The sequence below is a fragment of the Equus asinus genome, chromosome 18 (genome assembly GCF_041296235.1).
Source record: "Equus asinus isolate D_3611 breed Donkey chromosome 18, EquAss-T2T_v2, whole genome shotgun sequence".
NCBI classification, from domain to species: Eukaryota; Metazoa; Chordata; class Mammalia; order Perissodactyla; family Equidae; genus Equus; species Equus asinus.
Window position 1 is genome coordinate 13,446,537 of NC_091807.1, and position 18,163 is coordinate 13,464,699.

At 37.3% G+C, this 18,163-nt stretch overlaps 1 protein-coding gene across 1 annotated transcript in view; it reads right to left on the bottom strand.

Annotated features, from left to right (window-relative positions):
- SAMSN1 (SAM domain, SH3 domain and nuclear localization signals 1) overlaps positions 1-18,163 on the bottom strand; it is a 133,145-nt gene that overhangs the window by 111,284 nt on the left and 3,698 nt on the right. The window contains exons 2-3 of the mRNA XM_070488708.1: positions 16,336-16,464; positions 596-633 (exon numbers count right to left, since the gene is read on the bottom strand). Of these exons, the coding sequence (XP_070344809.1) occupies positions 596-633; positions 16,336-16,464 (167 nt within the window). The remainder of the gene's footprint in view (positions 1-595; positions 634-16,335; positions 16,465-18,163) is intronic.

Genomic DNA, 18,163 nt, shown 5'->3' on the forward strand with positions numbered 1-18,163 from the left:
GAGAAATAACACATCCCAAGAGAATTTCACATATTAACAATTTGGTCTCAGACCATTCCAGAGTGCAAGGAAGACATTCTTCTGTATCATCAGCAATCAATATGGAAATTTCCCCACAAATCAACTTCCTGCCCCATGTATTTCCTGCTTATTAGTTAAAATCCCATTACCTTATGCAGCATGTATGTGTCCCGTCCTCCAGCAGCTTGATGTGCTGTATGTAAAGCCAAGCCTGACCTAAATAACCCAAATCTCTTTGCAAACACATTTTTATTTGGATTAGAAGAACTCTTCAGAAGATTACTAGGTCACCAATAGAAATATATTTTCCAGTCAGCTCCCACTTTCATCTGAGCCTAGTTTAAACATATTTCTTCTTCTGAAAATTTCATTTTCACATCTCTACCTACAGAAATGTCACAACACAAGTTTCTATGCATCACCATAAACAGATAAATGGTGGCAGAGTAAATCATACCTAGATTTGTATATGACAATTTTTTAAAAAGCACTTTGACAGAAAACCCACTACACTACTCCATTCAACATTATAGAACTAAGAGAACATAAAGTTTTCAAAGTAAATTTGACTTACTTTCTTTTTGGTTTTGCTTTCTCAAAATTAGAAACTTCCTGTAAAATAAAATAAAAAATAAAATGAATAACACTACTCCAAGAAATCAGAAAGAGAATCCAAGTTCATCTTCGAGTATAATCCAAATGTAGTTCACTTTGCTTTTTCCCAGTAAAATGACTGGTGTTTCCCTCTTGTGTTTTAGTAACATGTCTTAGAATCTTAGTTCAAGTTTTTATTTTTTTTCTCCTTTTGTCTTTGTAACTTTGAGAGATGTCGAATGCTTCCTCCATTAACTGAGGCTTATACTTTATTCTAAGCTCTTGCCAGTTATAAAGCAAGTCTTTTAAATGAAAACATGGAATTAAATCCTCATAACCTCAACGTTCCATCCCCCATCAACCCACCAAAACCAATGGGAGAGATACATACCAGAGTGTGTTAATTACATTATATAGTACCTTCCTTTGAGAAAGAGGGAGTCTCCTATTACAATACCCTGAGTGTGTTGAAATACACCTGTGATTCATCTGGCCTTTTTCTTCAGAGCAACTGAATGTTGTGTAAAATCCCTTACACTCTTGGGGGAAGAATATGTTGCCACATCTTTCACCATCCTTGAAAGAGCTGAAAGTGCTCCCAGGCACCTTTAAGAACCCTTCTGATTCTTTCATTGTTTCATTCATCCACTCCTTCCTTCAAAAACCATTTATGTTTTTGATGTTCAAAGTACTTTTTGAACAACTACTATATGACAGGCAACAGACCATGTTCTAGAGAGGTTTGTTTGGCATAGTAGGAATTTGTGTAGTATAGAATCTGGGGACCAATACTCCACATGGGCGAAAAACCAAATGCAAAGGCTGGGAGGGTGGTGAACAAAACTTAGAAAAAGTGAAGTTGGTTTTATTATTCCAATAGTTGATAGTATTAGTCTCAGCACTGTCAAATCCTGGATAACCTTTCCCCTACATACTAATGGAGGGGGCCCTTTCTCTAACCCTTATTGTGTTTTTATCAAGATTTAACTCTCAAAGACAATTTGAATTACCTATTTGAAGCTGTTGAGTAGTATCACTAAAAACCCCATATGCGGAAACAATTAGTCCCTGAACTTGAGGAACAAGTTTTGCCAAGTGAAAATGCCCATGGACCACCCAGAGGACAACGTCTGGTGGGAGACAGGTGGAGGTGGAGGCAAAGATGTGGGAATCATGAACAAGCCCTGAGGTGAGTTGGGCTATCAACAGACCTTTTAGAAATTAGTGGTCAGACTGACCACTCCTTCAGGTCTCTATGTTTTTGTCATCATGTGTCCTAAAAACAATCAATCTCTATCCATGATCTTTTTATGGAATTCTTTCAGTCTTGGTCTAGATGTGTCCAAATCGCAGCCCAGAAACTAATTGTGTCCCTTTCACCACAATTGGCAGCCACACAAACTTTGTGAGTGTCATCAGGAAAAAAGATAGCCATCCATCTTTAGGTAACATTTTCTTTCATATATATTTGGAATTTTCTAGGAAGGAGAAAGCTCCATGTTCACGTGATATATGCAGTCTGAGCCAAATATGTCTCAATAATCAGAATCCATTGTCCTGAGTCTCATTAATTTGTTGTATGGGTTTAGATAAATCTCTTTGGACTGCCAATTTTGCATTCTTCAAAACAGATTCTACCTTTTTTAAGTATAGAGAGAAGTGTCTAGTGTAGAGTTAACTAGTAAGAAAAGATGGATTTGCAATAAGAAAGATGGGAAATATTAGACATCTTTTGTACTTTAATCATTTGAATCACAGTGCTTCTGAATCAACTTATTATATCAGTAATTCATTGTCTTCACTACCAAAGAGATTAATTCCAGATGACTCACAAAACTTGAGTTCAACTGAGCCCCGAGTGTTTGAATGGGGACGGGGGCATATTATTGAAGCACAGTCTCCTGCTTCACGTGGATGCCTCAGCTGAGTTCGTACAATCTAGCGCTGGACCCACACAAAACTGGTTAAACATGTGTGGCTGCCGATGTGGTGAAACGGTCACAATTAGCTTCTGGGCTGAAGTTTAGGGACATCTGGACCAAGACTGAAGGACTTTCATAAGACTAAGGCTAGAGATCAGTTATTTTTAAGATACGCATTGTCATAACATTCTCTAGGGACCGTCTACTTTGTTTTATTTTACTGGAATCCGGATCATCCAATTTTTGCTTGTAATGAGTCAGTTTGGGTTTGGGATCTTTTGTTAAAGAGTTTTCTTGTAATGAATACTTCCAAAAAGATTTTGAGTTAAAACTTCTTTTTAATCCCTATTAAGATGAAAGAGTTAATGTAGTTCTCTTTAGGCAATCTGCTTCCTACAAGAGGGTAGGGAGGGCCAAGCACATTAAATGCATGTCTGAAGTGTGATTACAGGAGCGAATAGGATTACTCCTCAAACAGGGCACCATCTACTTAATTAGAATAATATGTCTGTTCCCTAAGTGTTGCCTAGTTGTAGCTTATTACTGAACTGGTTAAGCAATTTTTAGTATTGCTTGTATCAGACCCAAAGCAGCTGCTTTCAACTCTGACTTCTGCTTACATAGCAGACTGCCATGTACTTTGGAGCTCAGACCCTGAGCTCTTTATTCATGGAGGGGCATGTCAAAGAAAGGCTATATACAGCTTTATTTTCCAAACTACATCTGTGTGTGTGTGTGTGCATGTGTGCATGTTAATCTGAATTACAAAAAGAAGATACCATCTCAATAAGTCAATGAAATAGTTCTGCCTAGTCCATTAATTTGACACTTGTCATAAATACCAGGCAAAATTTGCTCCTATTAGCCTTCATTTCATTATCTCCTAAATCAAGTACTAATCATTAGTCTTACCTTTCATTCACTAGGGAGTTTGTGACAATTTAATTTTTACCCCGGCAATTGTTAGGAAAATAAAAAATGAAACGTATGCAAATTATTACAAATGGGCCAGTAGAAACTGAAGAATATGCCCAACCTGTGTTATTTTCCAACTGGTGATGAAAAGCAGGCTTTTGATAAGAGTAGGTTCTAGGAGCAAAGCATTTTCATATAACTATGAAACAAGGTCAAATTAGGAAACAATTTGAAATGAAGAGAAGATGCCACTTAAAAGAAGAGAGAAATTTCAGATAGCAAATGCCGTATTTCTGTTCTTCTGCAGTGGTTACAGTTGACTGTCCTTTGGGGTTGAGTCTAATATGTGTCTGTTTCTTGCATTATTGGTTTTTAAATCTTACTTTCAAATCACAAAGTCAAAATGAAAAATGAAGTGAATATGTCAGGAGTTGTTGTTACCTAGCTAATGGAAATGTGAAAGGTGTTTCTGCACTGGAGAAAACTGATTGGCAGTAAATGATGGTGTAAGTCCCATGGTGAATTTTTAAGACTGTAGAGCTGATGAGATCTAACCTTTGATTTGCAAATGAATAAACTGAGATCCCAAATGGAAAACTGACTTGTCTAGGGTCATGCATATAGCACTTTACTTTAATTAAATTTTACTTCACCTTAATTTTTGTCATTCTAATATATTCTTTTGGAATTACATGATTCATTCATTCATACATTCACAGTTTATGCAACAAAAATTTATTGAGCATCTACTATGTATTAGATACTGTTTTAGATACAAAGAAGAACTACAAGTGGTCCTCCTCTTAAATATCCACCATCAGTGACTGCTGATCTCAGAATCCTGTTGGATTCTTGATTTTTTTTAACTTTGAAGATTAAATGAACTAGCCTTTATAAAATTCTTACATGATGCTAAACATACAGAAATACCTACAGACTTTATTTCTCAGATTAATTATTCACTAATAGTTACACAGAATTCTGATATCGAGGCAAGAGTTGAACATAAATGCAAATATACACCTATGTATATATACATATAACTTCTCATTAAAGCAAGTTAATCCAATTTCCATTTTGCTAACTTATTCTCTTGCAAAAATAAAGATTATTTACTTGCATAACTAAAATGGTCTTACTAATATTAAAATACAATGATTCTAAGAATGCCACATCCAAATTGAATCGGCCTGTTTCTGGACATTTCTTAGGTCCCTATGCTTCAATAAACTTCCCACAGAAGTTTAAAAAAGATAGGAAAATTAATACAAGTTTCTTTAAAAAAAAGTCTAATAGACATCTGGCAAAAAGAATGATTATGATACTTCAAAGTTAATAAGTAGACTAATTTTGCAGTGCGCCTAAAGCCACCAGAGAGAGAAAAAATATATATAAATCCAGCCTTTGAGCCTTGTTCTCAAAACAAGGAGGAGGTTTTTATGACTTGCTAACAAACCATCACCCACGTAGAGGAGTCCTACAATCCACAAGCAATTCTACCTTGCCTCTACACCTGACTGCAAACGTGTGGAGAAAAAGCCTATGAAGGAGAAGTCTCCTAGTAAATAGATCACAGAGCAAAGGGGAGTATGAGCAAATGTGGCTAGTCCAAGCCCAGGCGGTTAAAGCAAGCTGCTGAGAATGACAAGCCTTTAAATCCTATTGCTTTTCTAATTTCCTGGTTTAACATATTTGCAGAATAATAACGGCAGAACACTCATGTACTATCAAACACAATTTTAAATGTTTTTATATAATAATTTATTAAATCTTTACAGCAATCCTGTGATACTGATACTATTACAATTATCCTCAATTTAAAGATGAGTACACTGAGGCACAGAGCAGTCAATATTCTTGCCTAAGGTCACATAACTAGTAGGTGGTAAAACTGGAATTTTACACCTAATGTCTTAACTAGTACACAATACTACCTCTATACTTGACTGCACAGATATAGAATCCCCTGTCGTTAGATCAGAGATCTCACAAATGAGCACTATTGGCCAGAGGGAAAGTGGCTTGAAAAATGCAGAGAAAATGTAATATTATATGCCATTACTAATCAAACAACTCAGAAAGCACACCCTTATCAAAGCATTAATGCTAATAATTTAGTATTATTTGAAGACAAATATAGAGACAGCACACTGATGTGTTTTAAAGGCATGAATCATTTTGTGGATGCCATCATTATCATCACAGAATGCCCAGTAATTTGTGACAGCACATTTAATTAAAAGTAGGCACTTCAGGATCCAGTGAATTTAGGTGACAGTCTGCACGTTGGAGGCCCCCTGGTAGATTACTGTAATAATGTTACGGTTCTCAGGGAAAACAGATTTCATCCCCTCATGAGAATGCAACAAAGATGAAGAAGCAACGTGAGCTCATCCTGATGGGAAAAGTAGACATTCTTGCCAGCCTGTCCAGCTCCTGTCAAAGAGTAACAATCCTATGCAGCTAATGAATTCTGACGTCCCCAAGAGAAGCAAGCAGTGTATGGCATCCCCACACAGCCCGTCGTCTCAGGGCAGAATATATTGCTTGTAGTGCCTGGAGAATGCACAGGTACCGCATCTAATCCGTTAGGGACAGAGCTGGTAAATTGCGTAGAACTTTGCCATTCATCTACTGGTGTGCTAAGTGAGCTTTCTATCAATCTTGAACTAACACACTCCTCTCACAGCACTATAAATATCTAGGGTAGCAAAACTGGTTACCTAGGGGATGGGTATTTGCATTATAAAACGTTCTCCCTTTTCAAAAAGATTCCCTTACAGATTTCTTGAAATAGAGAGCTTTCTTAAGTATCCCTAAATGTGTTGTGACTTATGAAATTATATTTACACAAGGTTTTAGAAAGGGGAAGGACAGCTAATGTTTATTAACTTTTCTGTTTCCTGCCACTTATATCATTATCTTATGTAATCCTCATAGCCACAAATGGAACGGGAGCGAGCCAAACAAACTTGCAAGAAGTGTGATAGGGGAAAGAAGTGTGATGGGTAAAAATATCACATTCCACCCTTACAACGGAAAAACACTGAACTGGCACTCCAGAACCTGGCTTGCTTTCCCGGCTCTGCTACTAAACTGAGCAAGATCCAAGAACCCTCTCAGAACCCCAGTCTCTGCATCTCTAGAATGAAGATTGGGGAATAAGAACTTTAAAATCTCTTCCAGTAGAAACAATCCACGGGTACTTGTCTACAATATTTCAACCCAAAATCAGTAGGGATGACAAAAGCGTTTAAGAGAAAATTAAAGTGGGAATGGGCTTTTTGCTTTACAGCTTTTTCTTTAAAACATGATTAAAGAGAGAACCATGGCTTTCATTAGATTCAATTAGTAATTGTATCATAAGCTTAGGAAATAAAAAAGAGAACAGGGCATAATTAACCTTAATCTATTGATTTCATTTTATTTTAACATAAGTCTCTATTTACGAGAGGAAACTAATTAAAACCCCCAGAAAGCGTTCACATATGAATCGGCGGCAGAAGAATAGCTGTATGTGATCACAGATATAATGGGTAAAAAATAAAAATGAAAGAGAAGCGCAGTCTTTTCAATGAAGGTAATCTATGCTTTATATGTCGGCTTGTTATGACTCATTTTATAATCGAGAAATCGAGAAAAGGATTACATGCACTGTTTTGACACTGACTCCTCTCGTTCACAGTCTGATGAAGACCTAACTGATGGGATGCCATTGTTAATTTCATTTTCTTCCCTTAGTGTCTATTTTATTAACAGCTATGTCAATGCTGATGCTAATATGGAAAGGGAACAAAAAACTCCCAATTTTAGTAGTTTGGAGGCAAGTAACAAATGCAGTTGAGTGGTTAGAATACCAATCTGGGAGTCATCGACCTTGACTTCTCCATTACTCACCTATTCTAATGTGACATGTCATGTTTCAGTGTGTCCATTTATCCATTTATAAGACACTGGCTATAAGTGCATTTTAAGGCCTTTTGTGAAAGATGCTAGGACAGTGTGCGATGACGGTCTTAATGACCCCCTTTTAACTATGTTTAATTCTAGTTCTTCCAAGCCCAGCTTAAATCACACCTTCTCCATTGACTTGTTCCATTAAACCACAAGCCACAGTTATGTTCTTAGAGATGACACCACTTATTGATCATTTACTTTGTGCCAGCCACTGTGCTGATAATGTTAATTACATTGTCACTTTTTATTCTCAAATGATGAATAAGAGGAATGAATCGTTTCCACATTTTATAAAAGAAACAGGGCTTGAAGAGTTTAAGGAACTTGTCCAAGATCACACAGCTGATAAATTTCAAAGCTGGAATTTTTACAATGTTTGTTTGACCCCCAAATGTTGTGCTCCTGACTACTAGATCATATTATTCCTTTGAAATTCCTTCCGAGAATTCTTAGAGCAGTTGGGCTTGATCCTAATAATACAGCATCTAAGTCCATAGGTACTGATATTACTCTCTTGATATTCTGGGAACACATATTTCTTGCTGTAGTTGACATCTGTCATTCACTGATCCTAAAAATCAATGTGTAGAAGAAGCAGGAAGAAGTGAGAAAGAGAAGAAGAAAGGAAGAAGAGAAAGAGAGAGGAAGGAAGGACGGATGGACTTCCCTTGTTACTAGAATAAGATAAGATGCGTAGGCTAGGTTCTTTCCTATCCATCATATGAGCCAACTTAAGATACTGATACAAAACTGACTAACATGGGGCAAAGACAAGGTGTGGGGAGCCAGTTTTTAATGCAGCAAATCTCAGCAGAGACAGCTTGGTTCTAGAGCCTACCTCTTGGGTGGCAAGTTTTGTAGTGTGCTTCTCAGAGTAATTCCTGTAAGCTCAGCTAGAGTATCTGTCTTCAGCCTCCCAACAATTCTGAGCTCTCTTTAACCTGTAATATATTCCTTTCTGCTTAAATTAGCTAGCATGGATTTGGTTATAACCCTGATTAATAACTTGTCAAATTAATTTTAGTTCCTGCCTTAGTTATCTACTGTTGTGCAATAAATTACTCTAAAATGTAATGGCATAAACAATACACATTTGTTATCTCAGTTTCTGTGGGTCAAGAATATGTGCATGACGTAGATGGGTCCTCTGTTTTATGGTCTCTCGCAGGGTTGCAACCAAGTTGTTGGCCCCAAGTTTTGAGGTCTCATCCAAAGGCTTAGTTGGGGGAAGGATCCTTTTCCAGTCTCACTCAGTGATTGTTGCCAGCAATCAGGTTTTTTTTCTTTAAATGTATTTATACAACTAAGTTTATATACCTCTTTTGTTTCTGGCATCTATCTCTTTGCAACAGAGGTATTTTGTTATTTTTTTCCTGAGGTCACATTGGTCTACAACATTATATAAATTTCAGGTCTACATCATTATATTTTGATTTCTGTATGGACTGCGTCATGTTTACCATCAAAAGTCGAGTTTTCATCTGTCACCATACACGTGTGCCCCTTTACCCCTTTCTCCCTCCCCTCCCCCTTCCCCTCTGGTAATCACCAATCTGTTTTCCATATCTATGTGTTTATTTCTTTATCTTCCACATATGAGGGAAGTCATATGGTATTTGTCTTTCTCTGTCTTACTTATTTTGCTCAGCATAATACTGTCAAGGTCCATTCATGTTGTCACAAATGGCATGATTTCATCCTTTTTATGGCTGAGTAGTATTCCATTGTATATATACACCAGATCTTCTTTATCCATTCATCCATAGATGGGCACTTAGGTTGCTTCCTAGTCTTAGCTATTGTGAATAAGGCAGCATTCAGTTTTTCTGAGGGCTGTTGAAATGAAGGCATCAGTTCCTTGCTAGCTGTAGGCTAAAAGCTGTTCTTGGTTCCTTGCCAGAAAGGCCTCTTCTAGATGGGATCTCATTTCATTATAATACATAAACCAAGAAGACAATAGAGAGAATCTGCTGGCAAGACAGGAGTCATAGTCTTTTGTAACCTAATCATGGACATGACTTCCTGTCACCTTTGCCAAATTCTATTGAAATCAAGTCACATGCAAAGGTCAGGATTACACAAAGACATAAATACCAGAAGGCAGATGTGATGGTTAATTTTATGTGTCAACCTGGCTAGGTCACAGTACCCAGATATCTGGTCAAACACCAGTCTAGAGGTCACTGTGAAGGTATCTTTTAGATGAGATTAACATTTCAATCAGTAGACTTTGAGTAAAGCAGATTACCCTCCATTGGTGAGGGGGCCACATAGAGTCAGTTGAAGGTCTTAAGAAAAAGACTGTAGTCCCTCAGGGAAGAGGGAATTCGGCTTCTAGACCACCTTTGGGCTCTATCCACAACATCCACTCTTCCCTGGGTCTCCAGCCTGCTGGCCTGCCCTCCAAATTTCAGACTTGCCAGCCTCCATAATCACATGAGCCAATTCCTTAAAATAAATTTCTCTCTCTATATATCCACATCATATTAGTTCTGGTCCTCTAGAAAACCCTGACTAATACAGCAGGGTTCATTAGAGGCCATCTTGGAAATCTGCGTTCTACAGTTCCAAAAGGAAACTAACAGTGTTTTATGTTAGACAACACTCCCCACTCCAAAATAACTTAAAATGTATTCATGGAACCATTGTAGAGGAGGAAGGAGCCTTAGAGACCATCTAGTCTAACCCTACTATCTTATAGAAGTGGAAACTGAGATTCAGATAGTGGAATGACTTATTCAGCACTATTTAGGAACAAAGCCGTGGTAAGGACTCAGTTTTCTCTCCTAAGGCTCTTACCATCACACCATGAATTATCCTAAGTTGAAAGCTGAGAATTGCACTGGCGGCCTGAAGACTGGTTATAGTGAAGGAAAATCTTCACGGGCAAATGAACTACTGCTCAGCAAGGTTGTTCCTCCCCTAGTTGCTCTTCTTATAGTGGGAGATGGTTTTGTGCTGGTGCCTTCTCAGCCTCCAACCCAGATTCCTTAATGATCAATGGTGTGCATAGCAAGACAGCAGGCTGGGGTCATGGGTGCTGCCAGTGGCTATGGAACACAGCAAAAATAACTGGCTGTACGGGGATTAAATCCCTGCCCTTGGCCTCATTAGCGCTGTACTCTAACCAACCGTTAGACATACATGGTATCATTTGTCTTTAAAAATGTGTTTGAATCTGCTATATTACTCTCTCATTAACATCTGGTAGCTAGGAACAATTTAATTGATTTCTCTAGTGCTTTTTATCAGTGCAGAATGTTGATAAGTGAGTGTATAAAAAAATCAAACTTGCATTCCAAAAAATATTTAAGGTAAAATAGACCGAAAAAACCACCCTGAAATACGAATTAGGCAAACAAGAACCCCTGTGATAGATTTGCTTATTTACTGCTGTCTACAATTGGTGGGAAATCTAGGACTGAATTGTCAAACATTGTGCTCAACCTGAGTGTGCATGATTCAAGGCAATTTGTGGAGATTAAAATCTTGGGTTTTCTAATGCGTATCAACAATAAATCCTGTTGCTTCTTCTTGTCCAGCCTGGTAAAAATCAATGCTTTTAGGTAAGAAGTGTTGATTACAAATTATTTTGAGTAGTTATCTTAAAACGACATCCAAGCTTGAGGGAGAGTTTGACTTAAAATCATTTAATCAAGGATATTCAATTAAAGGATCACTGTGTGCTGGTGTGATGGGTTGCAGAAGGAAGGAAAACGAACATTAACACGTGTTGTGCCAGGTGCTTAACGTGTATTATAACATTTGATCCTCACTACAAACCAGGAGACAGACATTTTCATCCGTATTTTATTGCCTAGGAAACTTAGGGTCAGAGAAGTTCAAGAACATTCTCAGGAACACACAGTTCTTAGTCACCTGGGGAGCAGGAATAAAATTCAAGTCTATTAACTGCATTGCCCATCTCAAGCTCTTTCTGCTACGCCCCCTATATCATCAGATTATATTTAGCATACATATTATGAAGTCAGATTCTTTATCCTCCTATCTTCCTCTCCTCTTCACTTCTCATCTCCCAAAGCACGCTCTCCCACTCACCCCTCTTCTTCTCTAATTCTTGTGTACACACACGCATACCACACACACACGCGCGCGCGCGAGCATGTGTGCTTGTGGCAGAGGCCAAAGAACAAGATTAGTATCTGGGAAGCTAGAACTCCAGCCTTGCCTCCCTCTGTCTCGTCAGCCAAGTCACTCCTCTCAACTTCCTCACTGGTTAACACACTCATTCCCTATGGTCTCATCTCTTTATAAAAGTATAAAACTAAATGTTTATCATCAAATATTTTTCTAATTTCATATCTATACTTCCCTGAATAAAGTGTGGTATGATATTATCTGGTTACTTTGATGCCTCAACACCACCAGTGATTTCAAGCCTCTCCTTGTCCAGTACGGAAACCGTTACTAGCCTCATGCGGCTACTGAGCAACTGATATATGGCTGGCGTGACTGAGGAGCTAAATTTTAATTTAATTTAAAAGCTGAAGCTGGGGAACAAGTACACAATTTTTACTGTTTCAGTAGGACCGGATTTCACTTTAACCACTGAAACTTTAATGTCTTAATTGAGATGTTTAACATACACACCAGGTTTCAAAGTCTTAGTTTAAAGACAAGAATATAAAAGATCTCATTAATGGTGTGTACTAACTACATGCGGATATGATAATATTTTGGATTTATTGGTTTAAATACAATATATTATTAAAATTAATTTCACCTGTGTCTCTTTTTAGGAAATCTTATTGTGACTACTAGAAAATCTAAAGTTCCATCTGTGAATTGCATTCTATTCCTCTTGGTCAGGGCTGCTCTCACTCCCTCTCTTACTGACGTCGTAGGCCCAGAGTGGGTCTGGATATCTGTGTCTTCAGGTGATCTCAAGTCCAGTTGCTGCTGAGAACAACTGCCAAAAGCTGCAGCAAAGTCTTTTTACAGCAACCCTTTAGTTGGTGAGTTATTTTCTAATATAATAATATTAGATAGTCTTGCCTTCTTTTGTGTGTGTGGGTTTTTTTTTTGTCATTTCTCCCCATCTCAACTGAAAAAAATCAAGTTTTAATTTATCCCCACTTTATAACACCCAAATATTGTAGAAGAGTTGTTATATCTAACTAATTTTAAATGTCAGTGTAAAACTATAAGTCTGGGGTAAGAATAATACAAATTATTTTCCATAGAGACAAGAGATCACCTTCAGAAAGCCAGCCATCCTCCTGCCCACTGCAGGGAGTGGGCGATCCAGAGGTGAAAAGGCGCTGCTTTCGCTTTTTTTGTTTTGCTATGGGGGTTTTTCTGAGGATGGTGAGGCCAATTATAACAAGGATGAAAAGACTGTGGGAGGGAAGCGTGGTGGGCATAGCAGATCACCATTTGACATCGCTTCTCTGCAGTCGAACTTGCCTGAACCTCTTCAGAGGACTGTTCTCTTCTACAGAGGAGGCACTGAGGTCTGGAGAATGTGCGCAACTTTCCCAGGTCAAATAGCTGGTAAGCGGCAGAGCTAGAATGAGAATTCCTATCTGCTCAACTCTAAAGCTCATGCTTTTAGATACTACACACACAGTCTACATTATGAAGACTTTCTTTAGCTTGATTAATGAAGCTTCACTGATCTATTCATTTAGCCAACAAATATTTATTGAATATTTGTGCAATGTATAAACAATATGTGCGATACATAAATAAGAGGGACATTGCCCCTGCCCCACATTTAAGCTCGTTTTTGAAAGGCTCAAATTTCTTATCAATCTAATTTATGAGATACAAAATGAGGTGGAAAATTGACAATTATTTGCTTACTTCAATCAATACAGATGGCAAACCAGATCATTTAGGATTGATCCAGTTAACCCCAAACTGGCAGAGGTACAAGCATTTTATGTTCTCACTCTATTTCTAATTCAAGATGTTTTATTAGCTTCAGACATAATAAAGGACTACTAAAATAGGCACAGAATCAAGCAGTGACAGCCTACATTTTAACTAATAGAATAACAAAGTAGTCAATCCTGAGTTAGGCTAGTATGTTAGTATATTTTCTTTCAGCATGTTTACTTAGTTACATAATTATTCACTCTATAAAACTCTTTACCCACTATTTTTTGGCAGTAGCCCTCCAAAACTCTGTGGCTTTGCCGATATAATACAAGTGGATCGCTTATTCTTCTTCTTTACAAAACTTAATAAAGTTTCAACACTTTAAATCAATTTCTCTTTGGACTGGCTCTCCATTACCAACCCCTAGTGGAACTGCTATTAAAATGCAAGCTGGATATTTCTGACTTAAAACACCAAAATATTTAAACCTCCTTTAAAATACCAAAATAATCTTCTTTCCCTTCTACACCTTGTCTACACTGAATCATCTCCTTTGGGACTCTGGACCATCTTATGTTCATCCACGTAGCTCTTCACCTTGCTTAAAACAGTGCTTTCCGCATAGTAAAAATCCTAATAAAGAGGCATAAATAAAATATCTTTAAGGGAAGCCAAGAAGCCTAGGATTCTTCTCTCATTTTGATTTTTCTTTTCAATTCATGTGACAAATGATATTATTTTTAGTATGGGCTATAATTTCCACTGTGACCAGATATGCTGCCAGGTTGGTTCTCATGAGTTTGAGTTTGGGAGCAACTTCTCCTCTCCGGGAAGGTGACATATCCATTTGGGTTGCAGACTGAGAGCTTGAGGCATAACTCCACTAACTGGAAGGGTGCTTTTCTAATATTTATAGAACAGGAACCCCAAAAGAATCATCTTTCTCTGATACTGTCAAGACAGGTCCAAAAATTTTTTTCTTTGAATTAGGAAAAAAATTTAAAAAGGAAGTGAGAATAAACTAGGAAAGAAAAGGCATTCATTCTTCAGAGGCTTAGAAGAAAAGTCAGCAAAGTTCTAAATCACTAAATTTCATTATTAAAAGACTGACTTTAGTTTATCCAAGCTGTGGAACCATTTTCATTAGAAATAAAATAAGTATCAATGATAATTTGATAGGATTGGTATAATTCAATAATTAAATAGTGGAATCAATGGTTGAACTAGTTGCCTTTCAGTGTGTGTATATATATACACACACACACACATTTATGTGTGTATATATGCATATATTTTTAAATTAAATACTGAGACATATATTACATATACGTGATATATATGTGTATGTATATATATGGAAAGAGAGAGCCATAGTAATTTAAATCATGTTTTTATTATTCTCATCCTCTATCACAATGTAAGTGAAGTTTGATAAAAATTCTAGAAGCCTGGGAAGCCATGAACTTCTATTTTTCATGCATACTTATTAAACTTACACATTGAAGGAAACATCTTGAGGCCCTTGAGCCTATTCAATTTTTCTTTTTAATTACAGAGTAAAAATGCTTATGAACATTTTGTAACGTCAATTGACAGTCTCCACGTAAATGATCTCTCTCTCACATACATTAATATGTAAAATATATTGTCTGTCGCTTCCTCTTATGCACATCTGTCAACATCAACGTCTTATGGATACTGAGAAGGGTACAGAATTGAGGGAAGAGTTCACACTGAACTAAAATTTTTTTTGGATCGTTTTTACTCACTGACACTTATTGAACGTGTTCGCTAACTAACATTACATTGCTTTTCAGTTGATCTAAGTTTCTGGGAAACAGCAATGTTCCAGAAGCTATGTAAATAAGAAGTTTTCAATGTCCCCAAAGAATAAAACAGGTAGGTATAAAGCTCGAAGGTACTTTACTGTAATCCTTTCTCCAGGGCAAAAAAAGATCCGGGTCTGGATCCTGAGTCATCCTCTTTTTAACTGGGAAAGTTATTTAACTTTTCTCAAAATTTCTAAACCCCTCTGAAGTCAGTGTGAAGATCAACACAAATAATTTCACATATAACATCATGTAGTACAGAACCATACAAAAAGGAAGCACTGAATAAATGAGAATTAATATTAATTTTTGTGTTGTTATTGGGGAAAAGTGTGATTACAAGGGTAGGAGGTGGGGACATCTAGATCTATTAGTATAGGCACGTTCTTTATTTGAAGCAGACATAGGATGTTTTGTATTGTCCTAAGCCATAATAGAAGCAAAGTAAGTTTGTTAGTATGGGATTAATTTAAATACAGCACAAAATTGACTAAGAGAACAGCCAGCACTGTTAAACAGGAACCGGGCCAATTTTGCAGAGCACGGAGAACTCTATGCCTCTAGTAATTATAAAGATAATTCACAAAAACTATTTGCATTCTATTAATACTCGTGTTTTGTAAGTTGATGGTGTGTGTCAATCAATTTAAGAAGCAGCTTGGTAAAGCGGTTAGCACAGACTTTAAAGCAGCCAGTGGTGTGCTGGCGTTGGCATTGGACATAATGAAATAAATGTTCAGGTATTGTAAGCCTGTTATTAAACCACTGGTAGCTTGAAATCAACCATGGTATACCGAGCATTGACACCAGGGCAATTGGCAAGTGCGACAGATCCAGGGTCCCCCTCTCCCCACCGAAGACCTGGTTTACCAGTAAACTACTGATGCAGACACATATATATTTAACTGCCAGCTTTAACACTTACTGTTTTATAGCCCTTAGCAAGTTATTTTGCCTTTCTCTCCTGCAATTTCCTCATCTAGAAAATGATATAATTACTTTGTTGTCATAAGGCTGCTCTGAGGATTAAATGAGTTAACTTATGTAACCACCTAATACATACTCTATAAACGGTAGTTCACGTTAATAAGCCAAAATCATGGAAGAGACAACAATAAAGAGAAAATCAGAAATAAAAGTAAATAAATACTTTCTGAGTGCGTGGACTTTTGCTGTATGAACACGTAGCACTAAGCAAATGGTTCTCAATATAGAATAGGGAAGCAATCCACTCAACACAAGGGTTCACTCACCATGAAGAGATTGCTGCGGGTTTTTCCACTCTCCTCAAAGCATGAGAGAGGAGCAGCTCTACCAGAGGCACTTTCTTGGTTAGTTTGTTGCTCTGGGACTGGCTCATACAAGCTGTCCATAGAGCCCTCCTGGAATAAAGAGATTTTTGAGTCAAGGAATAACAAAAGGATAACTTTACTTCACAAGTCATCTATCGACCCACCTTTTTATAGTACCTTATCTAAATGATCCTGGGCATTGGGATTAAGAGTTCATCGTATGCCAATTTTCAACATTCTCACTACTTATTACAGAGCCAGAAATTCAAACAAGACTCTTAAATGTCTACATTTAAACACAACTACAATAAAGGCATTAATATTAATGTTTACAGTGTTTATATTAATAAATAATACTGTCTACTTGTTTTTATCCCTTCATGGAATAGTGAATTTTAAAATGTATGAGTTTGTATTTAAGACCATTTGAACTATATTGTAAATCTTTGTATTTGGGAAGCAAACTTCTTAACTGAATTGACATATTTTTTCCTTCTGAGACAGAACTGGTCTAGTTATGACATCATCTGGAAACATTCTTAAAGGAGAGAGCTACACACTTAGTATACTGAAAATTTCTGGGTGTAGTAACTGGTGATGCTGATAATGGTATCATAAATAGAAAGGTCTGCTGGATTAGGAAAAAGATTTCTTGCTTGAAACAATGAGTAAAAAACTATAGTCTCACATTGAAAATGTTCTCACCTTTAAAAATGTATTTTATTAAGAAATAAGCAAAACAAAGATTGAATTGAATTGCCATTTTCTACCTTTAAACTTTGAACTCATATGCTCTACAGTTTCATATTTGAAGTAACCTCTGCTCCAAACACATTGCAAATTATTGAGAAAATTAAAAAGACCTATGTAAAACCTACATCACGTGTGCTCCAAAATACATAAACATGTAGGGAAACCAAACATGTAACAGAAACATGTAAACACATAACAGAAACTAAGTGGAGAGAGAAGGTAAGGGTGTGGGCCTATGAAGCACCCATCCACAAACAGGGAGCACTGAGTAGATCCTGGGCCTCGTGGGGTAAGGTGCAATAGACGTCCTCCACATAAAGCCAACTCCATGCTGAAATCCAGGGGCTACAGCAGCACTTACAGGAGGCTGAAAAAAGCTCCTTTCAGCAGCTGCCAGGGCTCTTGCTTCTAGGAAGCTGTAGGCCAGAAGAGCAAAATTCAACAACACAACCAGCACAGTGGGATCTGAGACAAGCTGCCAGCTGGTTCAGTGACCGGATCAGTAATACACCACATAACACCGCGGGATGAGATCCCTGGACCAGCAATGTAAGCCTTGGTTCTAAACTGGGGGCTCAGAGAGACCTGAGATGTATGCCTCACAGAAGGTAAAGAGGCCAGGAAGGAGGAAAAAGAGAGAGGAGGAGGGTGGGGGTTGCAGGAGAGGGTGAGGGAGAGGAAGAGACAGAGACAGAGACAGAGACAAAGAGCTCTTCATTCAACGCTAGCCAAAATGCTCGGAGGGATAAAACGGTGAGAAGGAGCCAACTGAACTGACAATCTGCAAAGAAAACCATTCATTCCAGATGAAATTAAAATCATCAAATGGATGGAGAAATAATTTAAGAAAGAATATTTATGACCTTCACAGAGCTAAACGAAAAAGTAATATCCAACTAAAAAGAAATAATCTATGATGAAACCAAAATAGGCAGAACTGAATCAACCACCATTAAATAGCAACAAAAAATAAACAATTAAAAAGTCTTGAAAAAGAATAATACAATCATAGAAATTTACGTTAAATAAGCAAAAT